At 44.9% G+C, this 25570-nt stretch overlaps 1 protein-coding gene across 2 annotated transcripts in view; it reads right to left on the bottom strand.

Moving 5' to 3' along the window:
• The window catches only part of LOC138523462 (sodium/potassium-transporting ATPase subunit alpha-2), a 504124-nt gene extending 485313 nt beyond the window's left edge, over positions 1-18811 (bottom strand). The window contains exon 1 of one of the 2 annotated variants that reach the window (XM_069635440.1): positions 18788-18811. In XM_069635440.1, the coding sequence (XP_069491541.1) occupies positions 18788-18796 (9 nt within the window). In that variant the 5' untranslated portion in view covers positions 18797-18811. Of the gene's footprint in view, positions 1-18406; positions 18613-18787 lie in introns of those variants that run through there. The other variant, XM_069635438.1, reaches the window with a different exon arrangement.
• Between the last annotated feature and the right edge of the window lie 6759 nt (positions 18812-25570).

Below are 25570 nucleotides of genomic sequence, written 5' to 3' on the forward strand. Positions count from 1 at the left end.
CTGGATGGGTGGAAGTGACTCAACTGTGTGGTCAATTTTTATAAGAGTCCTCATGCGCAGTTTGCTAGGGGCTTTGGTGTTGTCCTCTGGTATGGAGGGCCTGGTCAATGAGTCCTCATGCGCAGTTTGCTAGGGGCTTTAGTGTTGTCCTCTGGTATGGAGGGCCTGGTCAATCTGGTAGCTGCAAAAGGGTTACTTCTCATTCTGCAAAGGGATTTTAGAGCCAAGATGGGTGGTGGCCCAGGAACGAGCCCTATTTGACTCCTCGGAAGATGATCTTGCTGTGATACCGATTCCTATTATGAGGGATGTAAGAGTATGCATAGAGGAGCTTGGGCTCTGGAAGTTCCTCCATGAATGGGGGCTGTGTTTGGCTAATGGCTGTTTTCCTGATGACAGCCCAGGCAACTTCACCTTCTCGTCAGCCTCTGGCCCCTCAACGATTGATTACATATGTGTCCCAGTAAAATTCTGGGACCGTGTCATCGATTTTAAGGTGTTGGGTGACATTTGTAGTGATAATCTTCCCATCTGGCTTGTGATCAAATTATAGGGTAAGCAAGCATTGCCGGGATGGTTGTACCAGCCGGATGTGTCCCTTGGCAACTAGTAGATCGATATTGTCATAGAGAACTGGCGGGAGTTGGATAATTTCATCTCAGATAGGTTAAAACAGAGTGTTATTCTAATGAATTTTGTAACACTTCTGTCCAATTTAACGGCCTCATTTACCTTGGAGGTTAGCAAAAAATCAGTAAAGAAGCAACCGGGTTGGTTTAACTCAGACTGCAAGAAATCTAAGAGTATTTTACTTGAAACTCTGAAGAGTCCCCTGTCTTCAAAAAGGGATTACAGTTGGTGCCAGGGCTGTCTTTAAGAGGGCCGCCTCCATCAGGAAGACTGAAATTGAAGCTGAGTCGTGGGAGGAACCCATTCTGCCACCAATGATGCTAAGCTTTTTTGGGATGTACTGAATAATGGGCCATTCTACAAATTTAAGCCAAGATGTGCTGTTCTTATGGTCTCTGATCAGGCCTGGGTGGCCCATTTTTCTGCTCTTTATAGTGCTTGTCATGTGGCTGCAATCATTGAACGTTCGCTGGTAGTGGACCCCCAGCAATTACCATAGCGAGTGGCAGGAAAAATAGTTCTGGCGGTAGAGAGAATTGCATTAGCCATAAAATGTTGTGACAGAAATGGGCTCCAGGCCCTGATAATGTTCCAGCAAACTTGTTTCTCTCGGAACTGGACCTCTGAGCTCCGATTTTGACTCTGGGCTTTAATCCCATTTGTGAAGGGGTGACCATTCTGTCTCTTGGTCACAGGTAGTACAATTCAGCTGATTTATAAAAAAAAAGGGGCCTTGTGCGCTACCAGAGTCATATAGACCCAAGACTCTGCATTTAAGATCATGGGTAGAGCTCTCCTGGGGAGACTGGGGTCTTTGGTGGAATGTACTAATATTCTTTCCCTCATTCAGTTGGGCTTTGAACCAGGTCTTGGAAAAATTGAGCAGTCCTTTAACCTTTATCTGGTGGTGGCTCTCTCTATTTAAATTAAGGATGAGTCTATTTTCCTGGCCTTCATTGATCTGAACACCTCCTTTGACAAGGTCAATCGTAATAATCTTTGGTGTGTGCTCAGATCCATGAATTGTCCAGGTCCACTGATCGATCTCCTGGAGAGATTCCATTCTTCCACATGGCCTGTGTGAGGAGCGGGGTACAAGGACTGCGGGAACGATGCACTGCTTTTTTCCAGGTGGAGCGAGGGGCGCACCAGGGCTGTGTGCTGGCCCCCCTACTCTTTTGTTTGTTCATCAATGGTCTTTATGCCCATTTACTTAATTCCACCTCAGATGTCGCCAGGTTGGCTAGTCAGCTTGTGCCTTTACTGGCTTATGCAGACGACACAGTTTTGCTGGCCCGCACTCCCAGAGACTTGCAGCACCTAATTGTTGATTATTCTTCATTAAGGGATTCATTGGACCTAAAGGTTAATGCCCAAAAATCGGCAGTAATGGACTGCAGTAGGGGGAAGCGTGCCCAAAATTTCAGCCCATGTTTAGCAAGTAAGTTCTGATCCCCAGTTTCTGGAGGTTAGATTTCCTTCAAACTTTACTGCTGAATCCCATGTTCTCCAGCGGACTGCAATGTTCAAACAGGCAATGGGGGAGGCACAAGCTATGGGCATGTTCATATCTAAACAGGTAGAGTTGGTGCTCAAGTTTTATGATGGGAAAGCCATTTCTGTTGCTAGCTATGGCATGGAGCGTTGGGGATATAGTAATGTTAAGTCTATCCAGGTGGTGAAGAATACCTTTCTGAAACGAGTATTAGAGCTTCAACGATCAACCCCGAATTTTGCAGTGCATCAGGAATTGGGCTGCAGGTTTATTAGTGATGTTATCGCAGCTCAGCCTGTAAATCATTGGCTTAGAGTTTGGGGGAACAGTAAAGCTGGTTTAACTCATGAGCTAATTAAACACTTGGTTTTTAGGGACCCTCACTTGAAGATTCCCTGGTTTATGCATGTAAAAGCAAGGCTGTCAGAAGTAGATAGGCTCAATATTTTTATATCACAGATGTTATGACTCGCAGTCTTTTGAGATCTATCAATGTAAGAGCATTGCAGCGGATTCTGGATAAGAGGGAGTTATTTACGATCCTGAGGCCCGCTAACAGAAAACATGTGATTAATGAGTCCAGGTCTCCAGAAATATTTGCAATGGGCACAGAACCCTTCTCACTGCATTTTTATTATGAGGGCACGTTTCAATTGTATCAATTTATGAGCAGTGGCCTGGGCCAAGGAAAATGGAAACCAATCATGTATTTTTGTAATGCGCCAAAGGAAGGCTTTTTATTGTTTTGCCCAGCTTTCGTGTTTATCAGAGAGTACATGCTAAAACCACTCCTGTGGGACAGGGATTCTCTCAGTTTGAACCTGCTCTGAGGTACCTGTTAGTGGAGGACTTAGTCTGTGTAGGGTGGGGTTTACTAATATTTCTAAAGAATGGGTTAACTCTGAGGACATTATTTATGAAAATTGTCTGAATCGGAGGTTCTTGTTTTTTAAATTTGTTGTAATGTTTTTATGATGGTTGAATGATGTTAATTATTTTAATGTGCGATGTGTAATTCTGTTGTTAATTGCCATTTTTATGGGAACATTTTGTATTCCCAAAATAAACGTTCTTCTACTACTACTACTACTTGTCAGGTCAAAAGTACTGAGGAATTTCGCTGACCCTAGCTAATCCACCAGCTCATCTGACCTTGTTCAGCGATGGTCCCCAGTCTTGATAACTGCATCTAATGCCCTATAGTCCATAAAGAATCTAGGTTCCTTAGTTTCTGCATTTAGTACTAACACAACTGGGCTAGCCCATGGACTTGTGGAATGTTAAATCACTCCAGGGTCAAGCATCTTGTTGACTTCTTCCTTTATGGGATTCCTCACATTATCTGACATCCTGTAGCCCCTGCTCTTAACAGGTACACTATCGCCAGTGTCAATGTCATGTAGGCCCCAAGGGGTCAAGCAGGGTGTAAGTGAGAACAGAGTGGCAAAGTGAGTTACCAAATATTTACACTACTGCTGTTGCTGCATTGTCAGATTAGTACACAGTTTTGCGCCTTCTACTAATCCATCTGAAGTGTGTCCCCTTAGAAGATCTGTGAGAGGTTCACTCTGCTCTTCTCCATGATAAGAGGCTAAGAGCAAAGCTCCTATCTCTGGTCTGGAAACATAAGCCTTGAGACGGTTGGTATGAAAATACCCTAGGGGCCTCCTTGGGGTTGCCCAAGTCCACCAAATAATTGACCTATCCAAGTTTTCCCACAACTTTGAAGGGCCCTGTCCATTTGTCCTGTAAGACCCTCCGTTTTACTGGAACCATGATGCGAACGTGTTGGTCTGTAGTAAACTCTGCCATGTTAACCTTCTGGTCATGTCAATGCTTGGCCAGAGCTTGACCAGCTTTCAAATTCTCAGAAGCCTCTGTCATCATCAGTGCAATCCTCTGTCTGAGGCCTAGCACATAGTCAGTAATCCTTACTGGCTTCTGGGAAGGGGGACCCTCCATACCCTCCTTAATCAGGGCCAAAGGGCTTCTGACAGGATGACCATGAAGCAATTCAAAGGGGCAAAAGCCCACTCCAGCTTGAGGAACTTCTCTATAGGCAAAAAGAAGGCATGGAAGATGAAGGTCCCACTTTCTTCTAAGTGGTTCTTCCAAAGCTCCAATCATACTCTTTATTGTTCTATTGAACCTCTCTGCCAACCCAGTTGTTTGGGGGTCGTAGGCAGTTGAGAACGGGTAGGTGACCCGACAGGTTTTCCACATGGCTTGCATGTAGTGGGACATCACATTTGACCCCCTGTGAAATACAACATCCTTAGGAAATCCTACTCTGGTAAAAATACCAAGTAGGGCCTTAGCCACTGCCTGAGCAGTAACAGTTCTCACTGCAATAGATTCAGGGTACCTAGTAACATGGTCCACTACAACCAATATATATTGTTTACCTGAAGAGGTTGGAGGGTCTAGGAGACCAACAATGTCAATCCCCACCCTTTCAAAAGGAACTCCCACAATGAGAGAGCCACTAAACGTGCCACATTCTTCGCTCCACTTTTACCAAATAACTGATAAGTGTGGCATCTTCAACAGTGTTTCTCAATTTCTGCACCCATCTTAGGGCCAGTAAAGGTACACTGATATCCTTCTCCTTGATCTTCTTAAAACTCAAGGGACCAGTCAGGGGGACTTCATGTGACAACTGTAGGAATGTGGATCTCAACTCTTGCAGTACCTCCAGTCTCCTGGGGCCCCCTAGAATAGACTCCATAGGCTCACTGTAAAGAAGTCCATCCTCCCAGTATAGTCTATGCTTTGCAGGGTCTTGCCCTTCCCTATGGGAAGCTGTCTGCTGACACAGACCTTCTAGAGAGGGATCCTCTCTCTCTGTCCCCTACTAAAGTCTGTCCTTGAGGGTCCACCTTCTGCAAGTAACGTCTGCAGCTCACAATGGTCTCTAGGATCCAGATCTTCCAGACAGGGTTGAATCCCCTCTACCTCTGACTCATCAGAAGATGGTTCTTCTGCAGATTCTTCTGGCATCAACTCATCCTCAGCTGATGCTGGGGTCACAGGTGTGACCTCTAGGTATTCTACAGGAACCTTTTTCATTGAGGAGGTTTTGGGCTTGGGGTACTTCTTTCCTTTGGAGACTCAGGGTTTCCCCTTGGTCTCCGTTGGAAGCTCTCATAAGGTTGCTCCCTTGCTTTCCCGGTTAGCTCTCTTCTCCTCTTAGAAGGGGGCTTTGGCGTGCTGGAAACTACTCCCAGGGCCTTCAAGTCATTGCCCAAGAGTACCCTACCTGGCACTTCAGACAGAACACTTAAAGTGAGCTTAGCAGTCATGTCATTACATTTAATAATAGCTGGCAGTAAGGGACACATTTGAACTGGACCTCCTGCTAGCGTGATAGGACTTTTAGAAGCCTTAGAAACTTCCTCAGGTTGAAAGAAACTTTCATCTAACACAGTTATACTGGCACCAGTGTCTCTAATGGCAGGGGTGCCCTGACCATTTCCAAGTGTACTGTCTTTATAATACTCTTTAGTATTATAAGAAATGGAATTATAGACTTCAATGTTCTGTTGTTCCCACAGTGCCAGAGATACTAAAGAAACTCTAGCCTGAATACCAACGGGTTCTTCAGCTGGAGGGTGAAAGCTAGCCCCTACCATTAGTATATCCACATCATGTGTGAGTGCTAAGCTGACAGAGGGGATCCCTTAAGGTTTACCCTGGGATCTTCTTTCACATGGTCACAAGACCAACAAACTACACATTTCCCAAATGTCTTTTGGAATGGGTGTTTCTGATAACCCCCCTCTGGTTTGGGCCCAGAGGTTTCACTAGCCCTTTAAGGCTGTTTCGGGGGATATTTACCTTTGTTATGTTTGTAACTCTCTTTTGGTAGGGGATTTTTGGAATGATCCTTCTCATCATGTTTATCCTTTTTTCCATCCTCTTTCTTGTGAGGAGCCCCGGAATCCTTGTGAGTAGCCCTATTGGCCACCCACAAGTTAGCAGCCACTGATAGCTTCTTGGGGTCCGGTTCCTTAGGGTCAGCAAGGTGCTGTCTCAGCTCTGGGGAATGGGCATTGAAAATACTTTATAGCATGAAGAGACACCCCATGCCTTTATAAGAGCTCACCTTGTAGCCCGTAATCCACCCATTTACGTTTTTCAGGCTTCCACACACCCAAGTGGCCCACAAGTTACCATCTCTCTTCTTGTGGTCCCTAAACCTTTTTAGGTATTGAGAAGGGGTCTTCCCAAACCTCTCTACAAGAGCATTTTTTGCCAACTGGTAATCTTGTCTACCAGCATCATTCAACTCCATCACGGCATCACAGACATTCTGGGGGAGATTACCCATTAAATAAACTGACTTTCACAAATACCTTGCACCTTACTTGTACATTCAAATGTATCCTGGCCAATCAAGAATATCAGTTTAAGCATCATTCAAACTCACCAAATCTTTGGGGCTTCCTGCTCCTGGAGTGGTCTGGCAGAGAGGATTCTGAAACGGAAGTGGAATCAAGGGACAACGTGTTCATGTCTATAGCATGCTGCATCTCTTTTTCACTGAGTTGCAGTTCCTTCATCATTTCGTTGTCTCTCATCTCAGATTGAATCTCCAGTTTCCTGAATTCAAGCTGTATTTTCATTTTTTCTATCTCTAGAACTAGCTTGGCTGACATGTTAGATATAGGTAGGGGGGAACCGTACCAAAATGTCGCCCTGACAATTACGACGGCTGAAAATTACGACTTTTATTTTTGGGACCCGCCTTACACCACATATATATGTGGGGGGTTTAGAATATAATATTAATATGGGAGGGTTTTGGGGGTCTCCCCCCACATATATATGTGATGTAAAGGTGTTTAAATAAAAGTCTGCATTTTCGTCCGTCGCAATAATCGCATAGATCCGGTATGGGTGAGGTCAGAGGATTAGGAGGTGGATTAACAATCACAGTTTCTGCCATATCATTATCTGCCTCATTTTCTGGACATTGAGGGCTAGGGGTTAAACTATTACCATCCTTATTTTCTAAATCAATTCTGGGAGTAGGGCTTATAGGCATACTCAAAGTTTGGTAATCCAACAAGTTTTGGATTAACTCCCTTTAGTACTAAGACGTGTATTCTTACACATTCCTTTCATTGTTTCAACAGTAAGAGTTATAAGAGCTTCTACCTTATAGGTTTCCATAGTGAACATGGTTTAGTACTTTACAGTATAGTAGCCTTGAGGATGGATTCTTTGAAATACAATACAACCAGGAGTCAATGTAATCCAATCAACACAAATCCCACCAGCTATAACACCAGTGTAAGGGGAGTTTTCCTAATGTCCTACTAGGAGGTAAGACTTTAGTAAGCTATCCCAGTGGATTGTAGATCCCCAACTCGTAGTAATCAGTCTGTACTACACAGAGACCTTGGTAGAGTGGCAGAGCAGTCAGGCATATCTTAAAAGGAAGATGTGAGCTGTGGGTAGGTACACTGAACCTAGCTAGTAATGCACATCAAAGAAACACTTACACATACATTTATATAAAAATATAGATTTATTATATTTATACAAGAGTCACTGTTAAATACTTAGTACAATAAACCAACAAACGTGGGTATACTTTTCAATAATTTAAAAAGGCCACTTCTTAGTTGGTAGTTGCTGAACTCATACAATTGTTACAGGAGTTTGGCAGGTCTGACCTACTGTCAGTAATAACGTGCACCCACAAAGTAATACAGTAATTCCATTTAGTCTGCATACACATATAAGATAGTGATTTTTGGGGAGGAAAACAGTTGGCTAGTGCTATCCTAGCAGGGCTTCAGGTTCTAGAGGCAGTCTCTCTGCACAGTAAGTATTTTAATGTGCTTGAAAACAGAAGAAATCGAAAGTACCTTTCAGTGCTTTCTAGTCTCTAGGAAAGAAGATACAAGAAGACTTAACCAACGTTGGAGACCCTATTAAAGGACTCGCTAAAGGGACACAAGCAGAGGGGGTTGCCGTGGGCACCTCTACATACACTCCAACTCTCTGGAGCGACTTTCTGGAATAAGATAAGCAATACCCTTTTCCCCAAAGTAGCTTATGTATGAAGAAAGGTTTTGTGGCAGATGCTCCGCAATGTTGCAGCTCTGGACCTGATCTCCGGATTCCTTGTTCTGATGAGGGAAAGCAGTACGATGGACGGGATCTCTCAGCAGCAGTCTCGTGGGAGGATCTCTAGCACATCTTTCATCAACTTCTTTGGCTACTCTGCTGTTTTGGTGCCTTTTCTGCAGCACCAACAAAGGATACAATTTGCCTGGTCAATCTTCCTTGGTTCCTGGAGTACCACACTCTGATGAGCGGGTCTGGATGAGGTGGATTGTGTTTCTGGAGTGTCCTTGAGGGCTCAACAAAGACTTGGACAGATTTAGCCTTTACAGAATGATGCACTCTAAATGGGCAGCAGGTCTCCTGGTATTGGGGTTCCGCAGCACTGGAAATTCACAGAACCTCAGGAGATGGCTCAAATTAGAGTTCGTCTTGGGACTGGTTGTTCCCACAAGTCAAAGCGAAGGAGTCATCCTCTTCGGAGTTCCTCTATTGCAAAAACATAGGGTCAGACCAGCAGTGGTTGCTTTACATTGTTGCAAAGGGTCTGCAGGCGTCTCTGGTCATCTTCTTCAGTGACTTCAGCTTCCAGTGGTTGACTTGCTTTTCACTCCAGAAACCTCACCTTTTATACGGTTCCAGCACTCACTCCTCTGCAATATTCCTCTGCAGTTTATAGAAAGGGGTGTTTTGCTGTCCAATCGGGACAACCAGACCCCCAATGGGAGCTGGTCCCATTCAGGCACTCTGGCAAAGGACAGGGGGTGGAAAACTCCTTCCCCACTTGCTGCCTTCCAGAGACACTCTGGAGCCTAGACGGGTACACCCAAGGGTTCCCATCAAAGGCAAACCCCACACACAGGCCTGCCCCTCCCAGAATGGTAGAAGAAGGGCTGACAAAGAAGAGGCATGCTAGTAATGGCAAAAAAAGAAGAGAGGGCCCAAGTTGGTACTTGGTGCCTCTAATGTGCACTACCGAGACTATGGAAGTAGCCTGTGGTAGACACATCAGACAATAGGTGGTGGAACAGGTCCACTGCCACCAACCATAACTAGGAGATTGTCTATATGACTAAAAAGTCAGAGGAACAGAGAGAAGAGGGATACTACGTATCCCTTTGGCATCCCACATAAGGTGGTTTGTGCCAATCACTCAGACTATAAAGATTTAGGAGAAATATCCTTAAGAACTATCGTTACTCTAGGGTATAGAAATGAATCTAAAAGGAGGACCCTAAGGGTCCCCGGCATCACTGCCATAAGGATCTGCGTGTTGCAATAGTAAAATGCAGATGCCTTTCAGAGGTTTGGAAGAAAATAGACACCATAGGATAGGTATATTGCAAAGAATAGAGCTCCAAAAGACAGAGTACATAAGAATGAATCAGTGGACAAAGGCTCCACTCATTCAGGATTTCAGAAAAGGGTCCAGAAGTCCAGCAAAAATTGCTGGGGGTCTCATTAGGAGAACGGGTGAAGCATACAAATGATAAATCCCCCTAACAGTATTAAATGGAAACAATATTTTTTGATCAATGTTTCTACCAATAATGTTTTTGGAGGCAATAAAATCACTGGTCGCTCCTGAACTCCTGTCATCCCTCTGTTCATCACTTCCCCAACACCTTCCCAGAAGCCCCTGCTTCCAAGCTCCACTTTACTCAACTTTTTCCCCAGTACTGTTTGCTTGAGTTGAATGGTTACCCCTAACACTTTGAACGCTCCCCTACCCTTTCCCTCAACCTCCCCTCTATATTTATTGGTTGCCCCGCCCCATCCCAGCTCCTTCTTCTCCTACAGGTACGGAGACATCAGGTATGGTGGCATTGCAGGAAGTAATCATTCAATACATGCGTTGTGGTAAACGTTGCCCACATGCAGGAATTTGTAATTGTGCCACCTTTTGTGATATAGAGCATTTCCAGGATTGCGATTGTCGAGGAAGAGGCAGAGTAATGTTTGGATGCTCTTTGCTCTCAGCCATTCTTCTCCTGACAGTCTATGAATTCCCAAAACAGGCTTCAGATTGTTCGGCCCGCCCTTTTCCAAGGCTTTTTGGACCACGATCTACATACCTCTCCTTCCAGACCTCCTCGTGGCGTGTACTGAACTGCGAGAGGCCTGGGTTGGTCTGTGGAGCCCCAGCTTTCTTCAGGGCCCAGTAACCCAGGATTACTGAAGCTGGCAGTTGGCCTTGGCTGGTGAAGTGTCTGCAGGGCAGGCCACTGGATTTGAACTTATACGCTGTGCTGAGACGGAGGGTGGTTGAGATCTCAGGTGCTGTGCAGCACCCCCCTCCCATGAGACCAGTTTCTCTCAGTGCCATGTCATGCCTTTGGGTTAGGTGTTCTTGGGTCCAGATTGGGGCCATGGCGGGTCTGCACTACTTGATGCAAGTGAATGGCAGGCACACTGTGTGTGTGTCACCTGGGCATAGTTTCAGCATCCACTTATGTGCCCTGATGATTCCGGGGTTCGTGGAAACATGATGCACCTTTTAGGGCAGGGAGGAGTAAGGCCCAAAGCACTATTTCTGCAATTTCCATATTTCCCTATTCTCGGCTGTGATCCCGCAGTTTGCAATCTTCAATACAAGGGCGCAACTCGTGATCTATGGCCTCTGGTGCTGTGGAAACTGCTGCACTATGACACATATAATTTAATTGGTCAATGTATGCTGGTCGCTCTCTTGGTTTACTGCAATGTTAAGCTGCACTGTTACGCACAGTATTGTGATATGCACCGCTGTGATGCGTGGATGCAACCTTTGGCACCCCCAGGACTGCTTCCTGGTGTGATGTTAGCAACCCTGTTGTGGTATGCCTTGTAGGCAACTCTACTCGAACTTGAGTCTGGATAACAGCTAACTCTGAACCTCATACCTTAATCAACAACTAAGGCACCTCTACACCAGCACACACCACCCGCTTTCTTGTCTTCATGCAACATGCAACACAACATTCATTAATATGCTCACTACATCGGCTGACATGTACCTTGCATTCCTACCAACACACCTTCTGCATACACTATTTCACAGGTAGGTAGGTAGACAACAGGTTCCAGAGGCCAAATAGCTCTAGTCCAAGTGACCGTTATTTGCCTGCAAGAGATACACCCTATATTCACCTACAAACAGGTAATGGATTCCAGCATGCGTAACGCAGTGCAAACATTGACACACACGCACACACCACACACACAGGCATGCACACTCTCATGCACGCATACAGGTTCAAGCAGTGGTAACTCTCATCCTGCTGTACACCGCTCATCTAATACCCTCCTCTGCTCTGCAGCTTCTACGCTCCGCCTAACCGCCATAAACACACCCTTTTTCTTGTAGCACTTGAAGTGCCACAAAACCATGCCAACAACAATGTTCAACTATAACGTAACTATCATTGTAGCAGTTATGGCTTCATTTAGGGCGGATACATACAGAAAAATAAATCAATGGATAGATTGTACATTTTAGTACACCAATTTAGGGGTAGACATAACAACACAGGTCATGGAGCCTATTTTACTTACTACAAGAATATTTCTAAATATGACTAATATTGTTGGCTACGCTCTCATTTAGCCTACATACTGCAGTGGATATATCGGGCAATAATTGAAAAATGTCCATTAATTTACAACACTAAATCAGACACGTGCGCCTGCATATCATAAAATTACACTAAAGAAAACATAAAACGGGACTTGAAAATGGGCTTCCATCTTTGCTGAGTTCCGTGCATCTACTTACGACAGAATGCATTTCTACTTGCTTGCCCAACCCGAAGTGCATTCCAGGCTTAATTAAGCACAATCACTCTTAAAGACTGACTGAGTTAATCCATTAATGGCCTAGGTATACATGGAAGCCCTGTTTTCTGAATCTTTCAGTGAGTCATACACAATAACGATATGTCTCTTTCTTCTGTGTGTACTCTGGTTTGTTAGACATTGAAATGGAGCTACTTTTGTGGGTGAACAGCATATATTTGGTATTATTACCCGACGAGGGTCAATCAGATTGCAACAATCAATCTGATTAGCGCTCACTGGGGCTTTACCCGACCGGGAATCCCTCTCCCCAATAGGTTCCTTCATGTCTCTGGCGAGGGGGGGTGTAGCAGCCACTCATCCAATGAGGAGGCTTGGAATGGGGTAATCCCCCTCCGAGCCACCACATTGCTGGAGGCAGCCGATCTTCCACTGCCGGGATCGAGGTAAGGGTTTTTCATCCCCCCGCACCCTCACTCCAAACAATCTCCTCCCCACCCTCCCAACCCCAAATACCTTCTTTTTGGTCCATTTCTGGAGCGGACGCGCTGGGAACACTTCTGTACCCAGCGTGTCCACTCTCGATACGCGACAGGCTGTCATGGAAAGGAAGAAGGGACTAGACGTAGTCCCTTCTCTCCTTCCCATGGCAACCGTTTTTCAGAACAGAAAAAAAATACATTTAATACACTGGTTTTATGGGCTGGGGTACTAATAGCAATAAGCCCCTCGTCGCAGGGGCATAAACGAGTCAGATAATGCCCCTGGGCCTTTGTTAAGGTCCTTGCTTCTCTTGGGCCTGTAACTATGGGTACCGGGGCATTATCTGACTCAGAAATGCCCCAGTGGCTCGGGGCTTATTGCTTAATAAACACATGGAGATTGCAATTGACCTCCTCTCAGCCAATCAGAATGTTAAGGGTGCAGTCAATAACTACTGGTACTGACTAGATTCTGAATATTCTGTATTCCGAAGTAAACATGGAAACATAATGCAATTACTAGGTTTTTTTTTTCTTCAACAAGACACTTCCTCTGTGTGAGGACTTTTTTTGCTGCAAAGTATGTTTTGACACACAAAAGAGAACGCTAAAACATTGGAACATGCTTTCACTTTCTGATAGAGAAACCATTTATTTTTACATGACACCTAATGCATGCTCATGTTAAACCTGTTCCAGTTCAACCAAGTCACAATTAAAATGTATAATTTGTGAAGACAACCATGTTATTTAAATATGCAAAATAAAACCACATTTAATTTGCTAACTCAGTTGTCTGTTTCCTCATTCTTAAAGTCACATTTGTACTTCCCCACCAAAACTCCAAAACATGTAGTGCTACTACCACCATTTGCTAGTAGCTGTATGGACCGTTGGAGAGGTTATTATCGCTTGGGATAGTGACCCTTCCCCAACTTGGTGGCAGGTCATTATGCCGCGATAATGACCCCTCCTTCCGTCTATAAGGCTATATCAGGCAATCATGCTGGCTTTTGAATCCCAGTGCTGGCAGTCCCTTTCTTCCACAATACTGAGCTTTAGGAGGATTGGCTAAGGTGGTTGAGGGACGGAAGACTAAAAAAGCAGGGAATGTCGCATTGGCAGTAATTGCCAGCAGCATTTAATAGTCGGAATTATGACATAACATTTTTTGACGTATATAAAAGTGTGTGCCAACAATCTCTTTACAAAAGTGCAATTCAAGCTGCAAAGAGTCACAGCAGCACAGACATGCCTTATGGCGCCCATGTACGTGATGAATATTGTGATGTATGTATTCTCATGCTGCAGTGGTATTTCCATAATCCACAAACACTACTTGTCAGAGATTAAAATGCATAACACTGAGAAAGCAGAGGGTAGCTCTCAACCAATGGGACTCTAATGAGGCAAAGGCATCAAGGGATGGATACCTTCACTGGCAAGCTAATCCTTAAGGTTCATATAACCTGGAGGGAGTAAATGTTTCTAAAGGGTGTGGGTTTGTATAAAGGACAGAATGTTGTAAAATGAACCCTAAGGGTCGTCTCTATATCGGGTGTTTTCCCCAAACACTACCTGCCTCATCATGTATTGTGACTGAGTGGGTCATTTGAATAAACATGACAGGGTTCCCTGGGCATCCATTGGCTAGTCTATTAGTGGTGGCGAACAAAAGCAATGAATAGTAAGCCCTTGGGAACGGAGTGAGACAGACATAGGTACATGATAACAGAAAGATTACTTTGAGTAAACAAATGTGCACGCAGAAGTACAGTTAAAATACTTCGCCTCTGTAAACGAAAGTAAAATATTTATTTTAAATAAAGGGCAAGGTAAAATGGAGACGGACCGGTTTTAGGTTGGAAGCATTCTTTATCGCCCTACCGTCCGTGTGATTCAGAGAGTCTCATGGAAGCTGTGTGTCTCAGTGTTCATCGATGGGCTTATCACTGATCAACCACAACACTTGTCTCATGTGAAATGGGCGATGGATGCGTTTCTGATTGGTCGAGCACTAGATGGTCCTGTGCTGCACTGTTTTATTCAGTGAATTGGGGCTCACAGCCACCTCCCGAATAACTGTCAAGCGCACAGGTACCCAGAAATGGAAAGGACTTTTAGGCTTCTCCGGAAAGACTGTCCAATGCTCAGGACCTCACTGTCTAAAATCTTTGGCTGTTTCCATCTGAAGCGTTTAGATGTGTGACACCAGTTATCGTGCTAGGATGCAGGGGTCATGTTGGTCCTGGGGTTCCATTGTTATTGGGGCGCATCTCTAGCTGGATACTGAGTTTGAAGGGTATCCAGTCAATATATCTAAAACAATACAGAGTGGTAAATTTCAGAGTGGACCATAATACCGAAAAGCACAGCAAACATTAATAAAATAAATAAAGGGTAGTGGGCTAAAGGAGTTATGGGGTTGGTGTGGCGTTGGAAGGGTAAAAACACAGGGAGCGTTGGGGGTAAGGGGCCCTGAAATTAAAATAAGAAATATTCAGTGATTTTTGGTATTTTGTCTGCGATTACATTTAGCACTCTGTAATTGTGGTCGGTAAAATCACATAGAACCGTTTGAAGGAGAAGTAAGAAGCCGAAGAAGGTGAAGTTTGGAAACTAGAATATGGCTCATGCCGGTCATTTGGAGGCACAGCTGCAGTTCTGGAAAGGTGCAGACGGTCTCCAGCAAATGCACTTCAGATGAGGAGGTATTCCTCTGAGTGTGGCTCCACGGGTGTGTGGTTCGGTCTATGGGTGAAATCACGTTATGCAGTTGCAGGTCTTTAGACTCTGTCAGCTACCAGAGTGTGTTGGTGCTCATATTCTCACCTGTGCAGTGACCGAGTACCTGCTATGCTTCTGATGCCACATGGACAAGTCTTACAGCTAACTGATTCCACACAGCTCAGGACAACGTTCTCATACTCAGCGGGACTCAGTGGGATGTTGGAAAGAAGTGTGCTTCGAGTTCTGGATTCCTGAACTGCAACTCCACACCAGCTTTTATGGCTATGTGGTGGCGGCTTCTCATCGAGTGCCGGCATTTAACACCATGGCCTGGTTTATAAAAGCCTTTTACAGTGGCACAATCCCATTGGAAAAGCTTTGTAAATCAGGCCCCATATGTCAGGATGTGGGCTTCTATGAGCTAGAGCTGCATTCACAGCTCCAGAGAAAAATGCCTCACTGCCTCTAAACCCAGAAGAAGCAAAGGACTCCTTAAGTGGTTTATTTCAATGTTTATATATCTCGAGATATCTGCTGGATGTTTTGTGCAAACTCTCAAATCTACCCAACAACTTCACAGAAGACGCCAATTCATTTATTGAATCTTTTAATCTGCCCTTGATGTTAGCCAGAAGGCAAAGCTTAGCAACCGCCTTTCCCGCCTCTAGCGTCAAGTAGTGCAAGGTGTCGTATTCGCTGATTTCTTTCTCTAGAGATGTAAGATTGGAGGGTGCCTTACTCAGAGGAAATAGAAAACTCTGCCACCCGCCACAGCAATCTCTCTCCAGTGAGGCAAAAGCCAGTGTATCTACTGTCTGTGCCCAATTGGCGGATTGCTTTTCTTATAGCGGTTGTTTAGTAGTGGCCAAACAGACATGGCACACTCTCCAAGGCCAAGGCGAATGATGGTCTCCGGGCAGGATGGAGCCAGTCTACCGCTAGATTAAAGGCCTATAACGAGTGCCATTTGTGTTGAGTCGCTCCCGTTTAGTCCATTGTTTTTTAATAACAATTTCTATCAATCAAAAGTATTCTACTGATACTCAGTCTGTTAAGTGAAAAAAGGTACCCTGAGGAAAGCGAGAGCAAGAGATGCTGTTACCAGGGCAGATGGCATGGCTGGCGTTGGTTGGGCAGCCTACAATTTCGTGGACTTTGTTGTATAGGAAGCACTGCGCGAGTTGTTTGGGTGCGTTAAGAAGTGGATTAGGAAAATGGCTGGATTAAGAGCACTGGAGCCTGAAGTCAGTGTAAACTTCTCTCACTGCCAGGCATGTGCACAACACTTGCTCAGGGGGAGACGTTCACTCAGACTGCATGCCCGTTCACTCCTTGACCCCTCTGAAGCCATCTGGGGAGAAGCTCCTTGTGTTGGGAATTGTGGCCGAGAAAAAGCAAAGATGGAGGATGGATGTTTCACAAGGCAGCGCTGTTCCATGTATTTGCACCACTCTAGACAAGTGACGTTTAACCCCCTCGCCCCCCCCCCCCCTCGGTATTGCACCCTATCCTCCTCTACCACACTCCAGGACATCAACCCTGCTTGAAGCACAATTTGGCAGTCTCTACTAGTGGCCCCCGCCCCCTTTGGAAACCGGAACCGCATAGTCTTGTTTTGCCTCCCAGCGACCACACCCCCCGCCCCCTCCCCCCACTCCCGCCACCACCCTCCAGAAGGAGCCATGGAAACAGGATACAGAGACTATTTAAGTACCAAAGGTAACACCATGGTTTATTTTTAAACAAACGTATGAATAGATATGCACAGGGTTTCACTAAAACCAGCAGCCTCTGAAAATGGGTTTTGAATCCCCTCAGAATCCTCAGCCACGTTGTGCTAGCTCATAAGAGTAATGTAGCCAGGACATGCAAGCGAGCTCCATGCTTATAACACCTGCTGCAGAGAAGTTCCAGGCGAAGGCCAGCTCAGCCTTTCACCCTTCCCAGGTCACTGAGTGTTAGCAGCACCTGTTATTTATAGCACTCCCGGCTTAGGTGATGTGTGGACCAATAGACAAGATCAGATGGTATTATCTCAACATAGCCCGACTCATGGCCAACTTCTGCCGCCTGTGGGCAGCCCTCCTGAAAGACAGGAGCAGGAAGAACTCGCGTGGGGGCGGGGAGGGGGCAGTTGGGTGCTGCAGCGGCTGACCCCCTCTTTGGAAAACATTTGGGTTGTGTCTATTAGTACCTCTTTCGCCTTCATTACTCTCAAAGCCTGCCAACTTCATTGGCCCGAAAGGGCCGGTGCTTTCCCAGCATCTTTGAGTGGTGCGGGACTTGGGCCTGATATGCAAAAGCGTTTTTGGATGGGAAATCCCCATTGGAATTTGTAATTCAGGCCCTTAGAATGACAACACTCACCTTCATTTGAGCACAACAGGAGTTGTTCCTATTAGCAGCCCGCCAACTGTGGTACCCTCAAAGTAAGGCAACCACAGTCAATTGCACTAACGAGACACAGACAGGGCAGAAAATGTCTGTGGTTAGAGAGAAGTCACTGGAGATTTGAGTTTTTAGTTGAGAAAATCGTGTTTAAAGAGGCATTTAGATGTGTACGCCACTCTTACTTTTTGCGTGTAATCTCCGTTCTCCGGACAGCAATGATGTAGGTTGCAAGCCCGCAGCTCAGTTTTAGAGAAATTCTGCTATTACACGAGAAAAGTGTATTTCTCTGAAGGGAAAGAGAGGCAAGCTTTGGAAAAACACACCTGCAAGCATGGTTTCACACAAGCCGAGAAAAGAACGGGGCAACCTATATTCCAATTAGCTGAAACCCTACACTGGCGACCACCAGCCTCTCTCCCCGCACCCTCCTCCCGGCAGGAGTTTACCTCCACAAATCAGGCACTTAACCACATTTTGCAATTTAAAAATAAATTCGGCTATCGCTTTATTTTATCACAGACAACGACATGCATGTGCAGCTCAATGCGTGCCTGCCTGGGATGCCAGTATGTGTAACGAAGTCGCATGGAAGATAACTGTATAGTCCGTCAATAACAGTCGCCGCTATATACTCACCCCTCCTCTCCCATGGGAGGATTAAGAGCGGAGTGCATCCGCCGGGATTCAAACCCGCGGCCGGCTGGCGGCATTACTCGCTCGCGACATCCAACCAGATTGCGGCTCTTCGCTTTTCGCGGGAGCGACAACATTACAGAAATGGCCATGCACATTGCTGGAAAATGTAATTTAAATAGAGGACAGTACTCACCCCTTTCCCCATCCTTGCTTACAGAAGAGATGGACGCGGAAGAGTGGGGGCCGGTGGGGGTAGAGGGTCAGAGAACCCCTTTAGAATTAAAGGAAATATGGGGGACTCTTTCTTTAAATAGATCCTCTTCTCAGTCGCCTTCTCGGGAAAGAATCGCTTGTTGAAACTGGAGCCCGTTTGGAAAGTGCCTCCTCCCTCCCGTGCCCTCTCCCTCCACCCCACGCTGACACCATGTGCCTTTTGTGTCAGCTAGAAAAAGTTTGGCGGCAGAAGCAGTCTGTCGTGTTGTGCAGCGAGACGCCCACTAAACTGTCTCCCCCCTTCTCCACCCCTCGTCTCCCGCGAGCCTTCTCCCCCTCTCACTCGCTTTGCCTCTTTTACCTCATCCATTCTTTCTCCCCTAATGGACGATGCTTCTTTCTCCACCCCTCGCGCCTCTTGTCCGTCATTCTATTTATTCCCCCTACTTCTGTCTGGCTATAGGGTTCTTTCTTTCCCACCCTTCTAGTTCTCTGCATGCCTCCGTAACCCGTTCCTATTTCGTTCTTTTGACTTTTTCTATTTTACTGTTTGCCATCACTCCGTTTTATCTATTTCCCTCTCATTGTCTGTCACTCACTCTACCCTTCCCTACATTCCTCTTTCATCGTTTTTTCTTTTCCATCTCTTCTTTTATTTCTCTGTATATTTACCTCACTGTGCCCAGTTCTCCACCCTCTTTCTCTCTGCCATTAATCCATTCTGCCTCTCACCCCAACCCCACTTTTTATCACCACAACGTCCAACTTCATCATCATCTTCCAACAATGGAGGTGCTTCACATGTCAGGTGGAACACACCTGTGCTCTAGCACCTTGAAGCGGCTCTTGTGCTAGATGTGATTACAAATAAAGATCACAGACCAAATGACCGGACAGACTCAAAGAATGGAGCAAAACACTACTTTATTCTCAGTTCATAAAGTAGGGAGACCTGACAGACACCGGACTGATGCATGAACACTCACAAAGCAGATTGATAACACAGTGGTCTTTGTACCCCAATATGGGTCATCTATGACCTCATTATATGTGTCAAAATACAAAACCTATTGAGGGGAAGGATTGGTTAAAGGATCTTATAGAATATATAAGGATTAGTGCATCATTGGCTACCCCTTATCTGTAGGGCACACCTTGAATTACCTCTACCTCTAAATACATACAGTACTGATTATAATGGACAGACTGTCAATGGATTGGCCTAGCAACATTGTATGCTAGGATGTCCCTCAAACCCTCTGATTGGTTGGCATACTATCCCAACCATGCACTTTCGACTCTTTTAGCAGCACGTAAGCGAAACAAAACATAGGTACTTGATTCCCGTTAGACTACTCCCCGTTTTCCCAATTAGTCCATCACCTTTCATCGGTAGGCCGCAAGTCAAAGTCTTCCTTTTGTAGTTAACCTTGTTGACTGCTCACTGGCATTGAACATTCAAGTGAGTGTAAGCACACCACTATCTTTGTCTGAGGCTTAATGAATAGCCCTTGTTCTCTTCTCCGAAATCACGTGTTAGCAGACCATGAGTTTGTCCATTTCGACCTTGTATTTTCTGATATTTGATTTAATTATGCTGGATGCACTTGCTCCTCATGGCCTATAGAGATGTGCTCACTCTATCTCATATGAACTTTGTACACTTTTAATTGACCAACAGTTGGCTCTTGCAGATGTTTTCTTATTCTTGAATCTATGAGGAATGTCCCATATTCAGAGCTTATCCATGCAACACCCTTTGTGCTCTGTGCTTATTCTTTAAAATAGCATCCTTTATTCCAGGCCAACCTTGACTCATCGTCAGTGATTCTTCTGCGTCTCTGGACATACAACCTTGGGCTGTTTCTGAGGTATCTTGGTTATATAAGACATGAATCAGCGTCCATTTTGCTATCATGGCCATCCTACCCAAGTGATATACACATTTGTAACAAGCTTCTATATGTTTCCTCTCTACCTTGCATTACTGTGTATTTACAGTTATTGACCAATAAGTAACTTCATCTTCTTTGTAGTCATGACTACTTTAGCTTTTAGGTACACGTTTCTCTTCGTGCTTCATTTATATCTTTCTTTTGATATCACCCTGGCCTAGTCAGATTTCCCTTAACTCTCCATGATGTTCATAGGTGCGTGTTGGCATCCTTCCATGCAGCATCCTTCTACTGGCTCATTGGATCGTGAGAGTATATTCTGTATGGTTGTCTGAATTCACAACGTCTCTCATACGCTCAATGTGGTATGGGAACGACACAGGGGGTCCTGTGTACTGCTCTTCTCCGACCATTCCAATATGATGGTGGTGAGGGGGCAGAACTAGTGGGAAGGTGGCTACTTGCTCCTCTGCACACCCTTGCTGCTCAAATAGATATTCCGATTCTGGGGAACTGGGTCCAGTAAATGGGGCGAGATCCCAGAACCTCACTGAATTGCTGCTCCCACATACATGCTTCCCCATTGCTGAGAGATTACTGCCCTGTTAAGGTCTGTTCTTTATTAGCATCCACTTGTGACCGTGCCTTCCAAGGTGAGGGGTGTGAGGGAGTTGAATAAAGGGTGCCTAACCTTCAGGACCTGAAGGTCCCGGGGACCCTGCTAGGCGAAAGGCCCATGTTCAGGGTAGAAAGTACAACTACGTTCGGGAGAAAGGCGCCCTGCCTGTCTGTGTCCCCATTTTACTAACAGTGAACGAGGGAAAAATGGAAGCAGCCCTTATAAAGAGATTCTACACTTGAGGTTCTATGCTTGTTCCAAGGGACTGGTTGCACTGACTGGTAGTCAGCAAATGGTGCTTCACTTGCAAGGGCTAGATTCACTTCAATGGTTGCTGGGCAGAAGCTCATTTGGAGCCGTGCCTGGAGCAGCTTCTAGGGTGGCTGCTTTGGCAATGCCAAGGGATTAGGCAAGGTTGTTGTGACAAAATTCTTTTCAGGCCAGAAGAAGTACAGATGGGCAAAGGTTTTTATGCACTATGTCCAAACACGTATCACCACCTGGCAACTTGGCTCAGAGGTGTTTCAATCAAAAAGATAAATAGGCGAACGTAGATAGTGTACCCTATAGAGAAATATGAGTGGGAAAGAAACCACAATTAATGCACGTGTGGATATGTTGTTTGAAAATGGTGTTGCCGTGAAAGCAAAGAAAGTGAGGCGCCTTCCCAATATCTCACCACCAAATCGTCAAATACAAAACAGGTTTAGTATCTAACTGCACCTTCCAGTAACAATTGAATATATACAAAATCAGGTATGATTGTGAGATGACAATCAAATTGAAGTGAAACAGAAATAAATTCAAAAATACAACTGATTGAAATCCCTTTGATTTGCACCTCGAAATAGCTGCACATACATGTGTTTCGAGCTTTGCTCTGCCTCAGGGATCTATTTAATTCTGTGTAGTACTTTCTTTGGATCTGCTGTCACTAGGAGCTAATACCTTATTCTTGTGTAACTCACTAAATGTATACTTCTGTAACTCACTACATAAAGTGATGTTCATGAAGTATGGGCTAACGCTTGACAGCCATAATGAAGCTAGCCTTATGTAAAAATGCATGCCTCTTCCTGTCCGTGCATGACAACACGGATCATCAGTGTTCCTGTAAATGGGGGCCACTCTACTTTCTCCCAAAATGCTGTTCGTTACGGATCCGCTATTTCAAGATGCAAATCAAAGATAAGTAAATCAAACAGCTGTATATTAGAATAGTGTTTTCTGTTTCACTTCAATTGAAAGTGAGCTCAGAATCATACATGATCTTTTGTAGATAGTACACCTCCTTAACCCTTGGTAACATCGAATGAGAGCAGGCTTTATAATCTCCATGAGGGCTATCAAAAAAGCAATTGTTTGCAAAGAGGAAAAACAGTAAAATATTCTTAAAGAATTCTTCTTCTGGTCAAAGTATGGGACTTAACCAGTCACTAGAACTCAAAGTAAGATCTGGTGGTCAGGGTACATAGTGTTTCTGTGGAATCGGTAGAAATTACCGAAAAAAGGTTCGACCTATACAAAAAGGTCATAAATGCGTCCCACCAAAGGTTCGAATTCCAAAAGTTTGAACCTTTGGTGGCATGCATTTAAAAAATAAATAGACACTGCAGGGGTGTCCCCCGCAATGCCCTGTTCACCATACTATACAGTATGGTGAGTGGAGGTTGCGGGGGACATCCCCGCAGCACACCTGAAAAAAAAACAGTCGCTGCAGGGGTGTCCCCCGCAACACCCCACTCCCTACACAGTACAGTATAGTGAGCGGGGTGTTGCTGGGGGAAAACCCGGCAGCTGCCCCCCCCCCAAAAAAAAGGAACCTGCAGCGCTGGTTCCCGATCAAGGAAGTGAAAGGGAACTGGTGCCACTGGGACACAGAGTGTTTTAAAAGGTAAGTGGGGTGTGTTGGGGTGTGGGTGAGGGGTGTTGTGGGTGGGGTGTGGGTTTTGTAGGGTTTTTAAAATTATGTTTGCATAGGAAATGTACAAACCTTTTGTGGTGTGTACATTTCTGTGAACTTTTCTGTCGTGGACTTTTCCGCGACGGAAAAATCACATAGATCCGTTTCTGTGTCTGGCCTCTAGTCCACCAGGTCACTACTTTAGTCATTTGGGGACCCAACAGCATTGAACCAGTCTTCTTAGTGCTTGCTCAGGTCTGAGCTGGAGTTCAATATCGTTGAGTCAGCTCGATGTTGGTCAGTAACTGTGATGATGCAGATAAAATCAAAACAAGGTGTGTCCCCACTCCCAGATGTTCACAGAGGTGCACAAAGGTACAAGCTGACAAGTGACCTCTAAACAGCCAGTTTAAACATTAGTGATAATGCAAATGGCATAAAGAATAAAATAGGTCAAACCACAAAAGTAGGGCGAGAAGTGGAATGCACTCATAATCGTAGGGAAAGGTTACATCATACACAAGGCGGGTCACACGCGTAACAAAGAGGTGGGTGTAGGCAGGGGTAGCTTGCAGCATACATGGGCAGGGAATAAAGTATGGCGGCATGCAATGCACGAGACACATAGAACATTAACATGGCAGAGATTGAACCAGAAGACGGCTCTTTTTAGATAGAAACTTGAAAGGCCTTTTTTCTGAAATACTGAATCCTGACATTAGAACTGATTTGCATGCAATTATAAGCCCACCAACGTTCAGACAGACTCTGAGGCATCAATGCCAGTAAGCAAGGGGGCCCCAACAGGGAATCAGAACCACAGTAGATTACTTTCTCCAGAAGCATGCAGTATGCAACTATAAAGTTAATTTGTTTCTGTTGCTAGCAGTGAGAAAGAACCGACAGCCTTGATCTCCAGGTTCAAACAGCTACTGTACCAAGTAGCGTCCTAATAAATAAACACACAGCTCTGCACACATGGGTAAAACTCAATAAATATACGAAAATATGTTCTAAACAGTGGTCCTCTACCAAAGGATTGGAACAGCAATCATTTTTTCCAGGCTCAACTGGGCAGCACACCTGCCACTCCATTGGTACATTCATACAGGAGCAGCATGCCAAGGACAAATTGGCAGATAAGGTCTCAGGCCTGGGAATGTAATGGAAGTAACTTCCTGAAAGTTGATCATAGCGGTTCGTTCATCTCTCCTTCCCCACCATGCACCCTGGCATCATATTAAAGCAGCCAAGGTCGTATGAGCAAACACTGAACCAATCAGTCTTTTCCACCAGGTTGGCTACCGTAGTATAGAGCCAACCAATGAAAAGCTAGCATGAAATGCAACATTGTTTAGTAGAATATACTTAGGAGGAGGAGTTATTGGTTAAAGAATATCCAATAATAGTAGCCTTCACCTATATAATGTATTAACCAATAGGGTGAGTCAATTAGAGTGTTTTCTTACCACTAACCATGATGCCATTTATGATGTGCTTTTTATTTAAAAGCTGATTTTTGAATTACAACGATTGAGAATGCTTTTGAATGTTTTTCCAGCCGTTCATGTTTGAATAAAGCTGGGTGTACTCGTGCACTTCTAGTTACTCAATTTTCTTGAGTTTGTCTTCTTATTGACTATCGATTAACCATATGATACTACCTTATCACTTGGAGGCACTGCTGAGATACCCAGTGTCTGGCGGAGGGCCAAGAACTCCTTGCAGCGTCACCCTTGGACAGCAGAGTCCACATGCAGGGAGCCGTTCGAGAGCACGCTAAAGAAGAGGTCGGCAGGAGCCCGTCTTCCTGCAAAGTACTGCCCGGTCACTCAGATAGCATGCTGTACGCAGAGGGCGGAGCAGGCAGATAGAGGAGACTCGACGCAGACAGACCTTGGGTATACTAGGTTTGTGAGTATACCTGTGCATGAAAATAACTGCAGGGAGGGGAGAGATAATGTTATTTTAAGTTGAAAAAAGAGTATTGGAGATAGAAAAAGAAGATACGTCGGACAGTAGTTGGGTAAGGTCACACAGTAGGGTGTAAAGCCAGCCTCCTTCGGGGGGGAGTGAACAAAGAGATAAAGAGGAGATACTTCATATAAAGGAAAGTCAGCTGTGTTAATAAGGTTTTGTTTTATGTTGATTATTTGACGGCATTGTTTTAGCATATAAAAGGGACAGTACACATGGTTTTTTGCGTGTTTGTAGCATATTAGTTAGGGTTGTTTGAAGGTAAGTATGGAATAAATTGTTCATTGTTGGTGTGGCGTAGGAGGATCTTGTGGTGTGATGTGGTTCAGAAGGGACAGGTAATTCTGTTAACATTCTAAGGAACTAAAGGGGAGGAGTGCAAACAAGGGAAGGAGGCGAGAGTGTATTGGAGGGCGATTGCTGCTTTTTTATGGTAAGCTGAATTGTCTATATTGCCCTAATGCCAGATACCCCACCGCTCATTTGTGTAAATTGCTTCCCCAATCTAAGGAGAAGATGGTTAAATATCATGTTGAATGGGTCAAAGAGATGGCCGGCAAAATGTTTCAGCCTTGGCCTCAATAAGGGACACATTCAAAGATATTGCTGCAACACAAGCATACATACATACATACATACATACATACATACATACATACATGTTACACACAGGGGGAAATAATTGTGAAACAGATGAATCATACTTAAGCTATGAAAAATGTTTGAGGAAGAGGAGCAAGTTAAAAAAGA

Source organism: Ambystoma mexicanum, chromosome 1q, assembly GCF_040938575.1.
Source record: "Ambystoma mexicanum isolate Mex_15411 chromosome 1q, UKY_AmexF1_1, whole genome shotgun sequence".
Lineage (NCBI taxonomy): Eukaryota > Metazoa > Chordata > Amphibia > Caudata > Ambystomatidae > Ambystoma > Ambystoma mexicanum.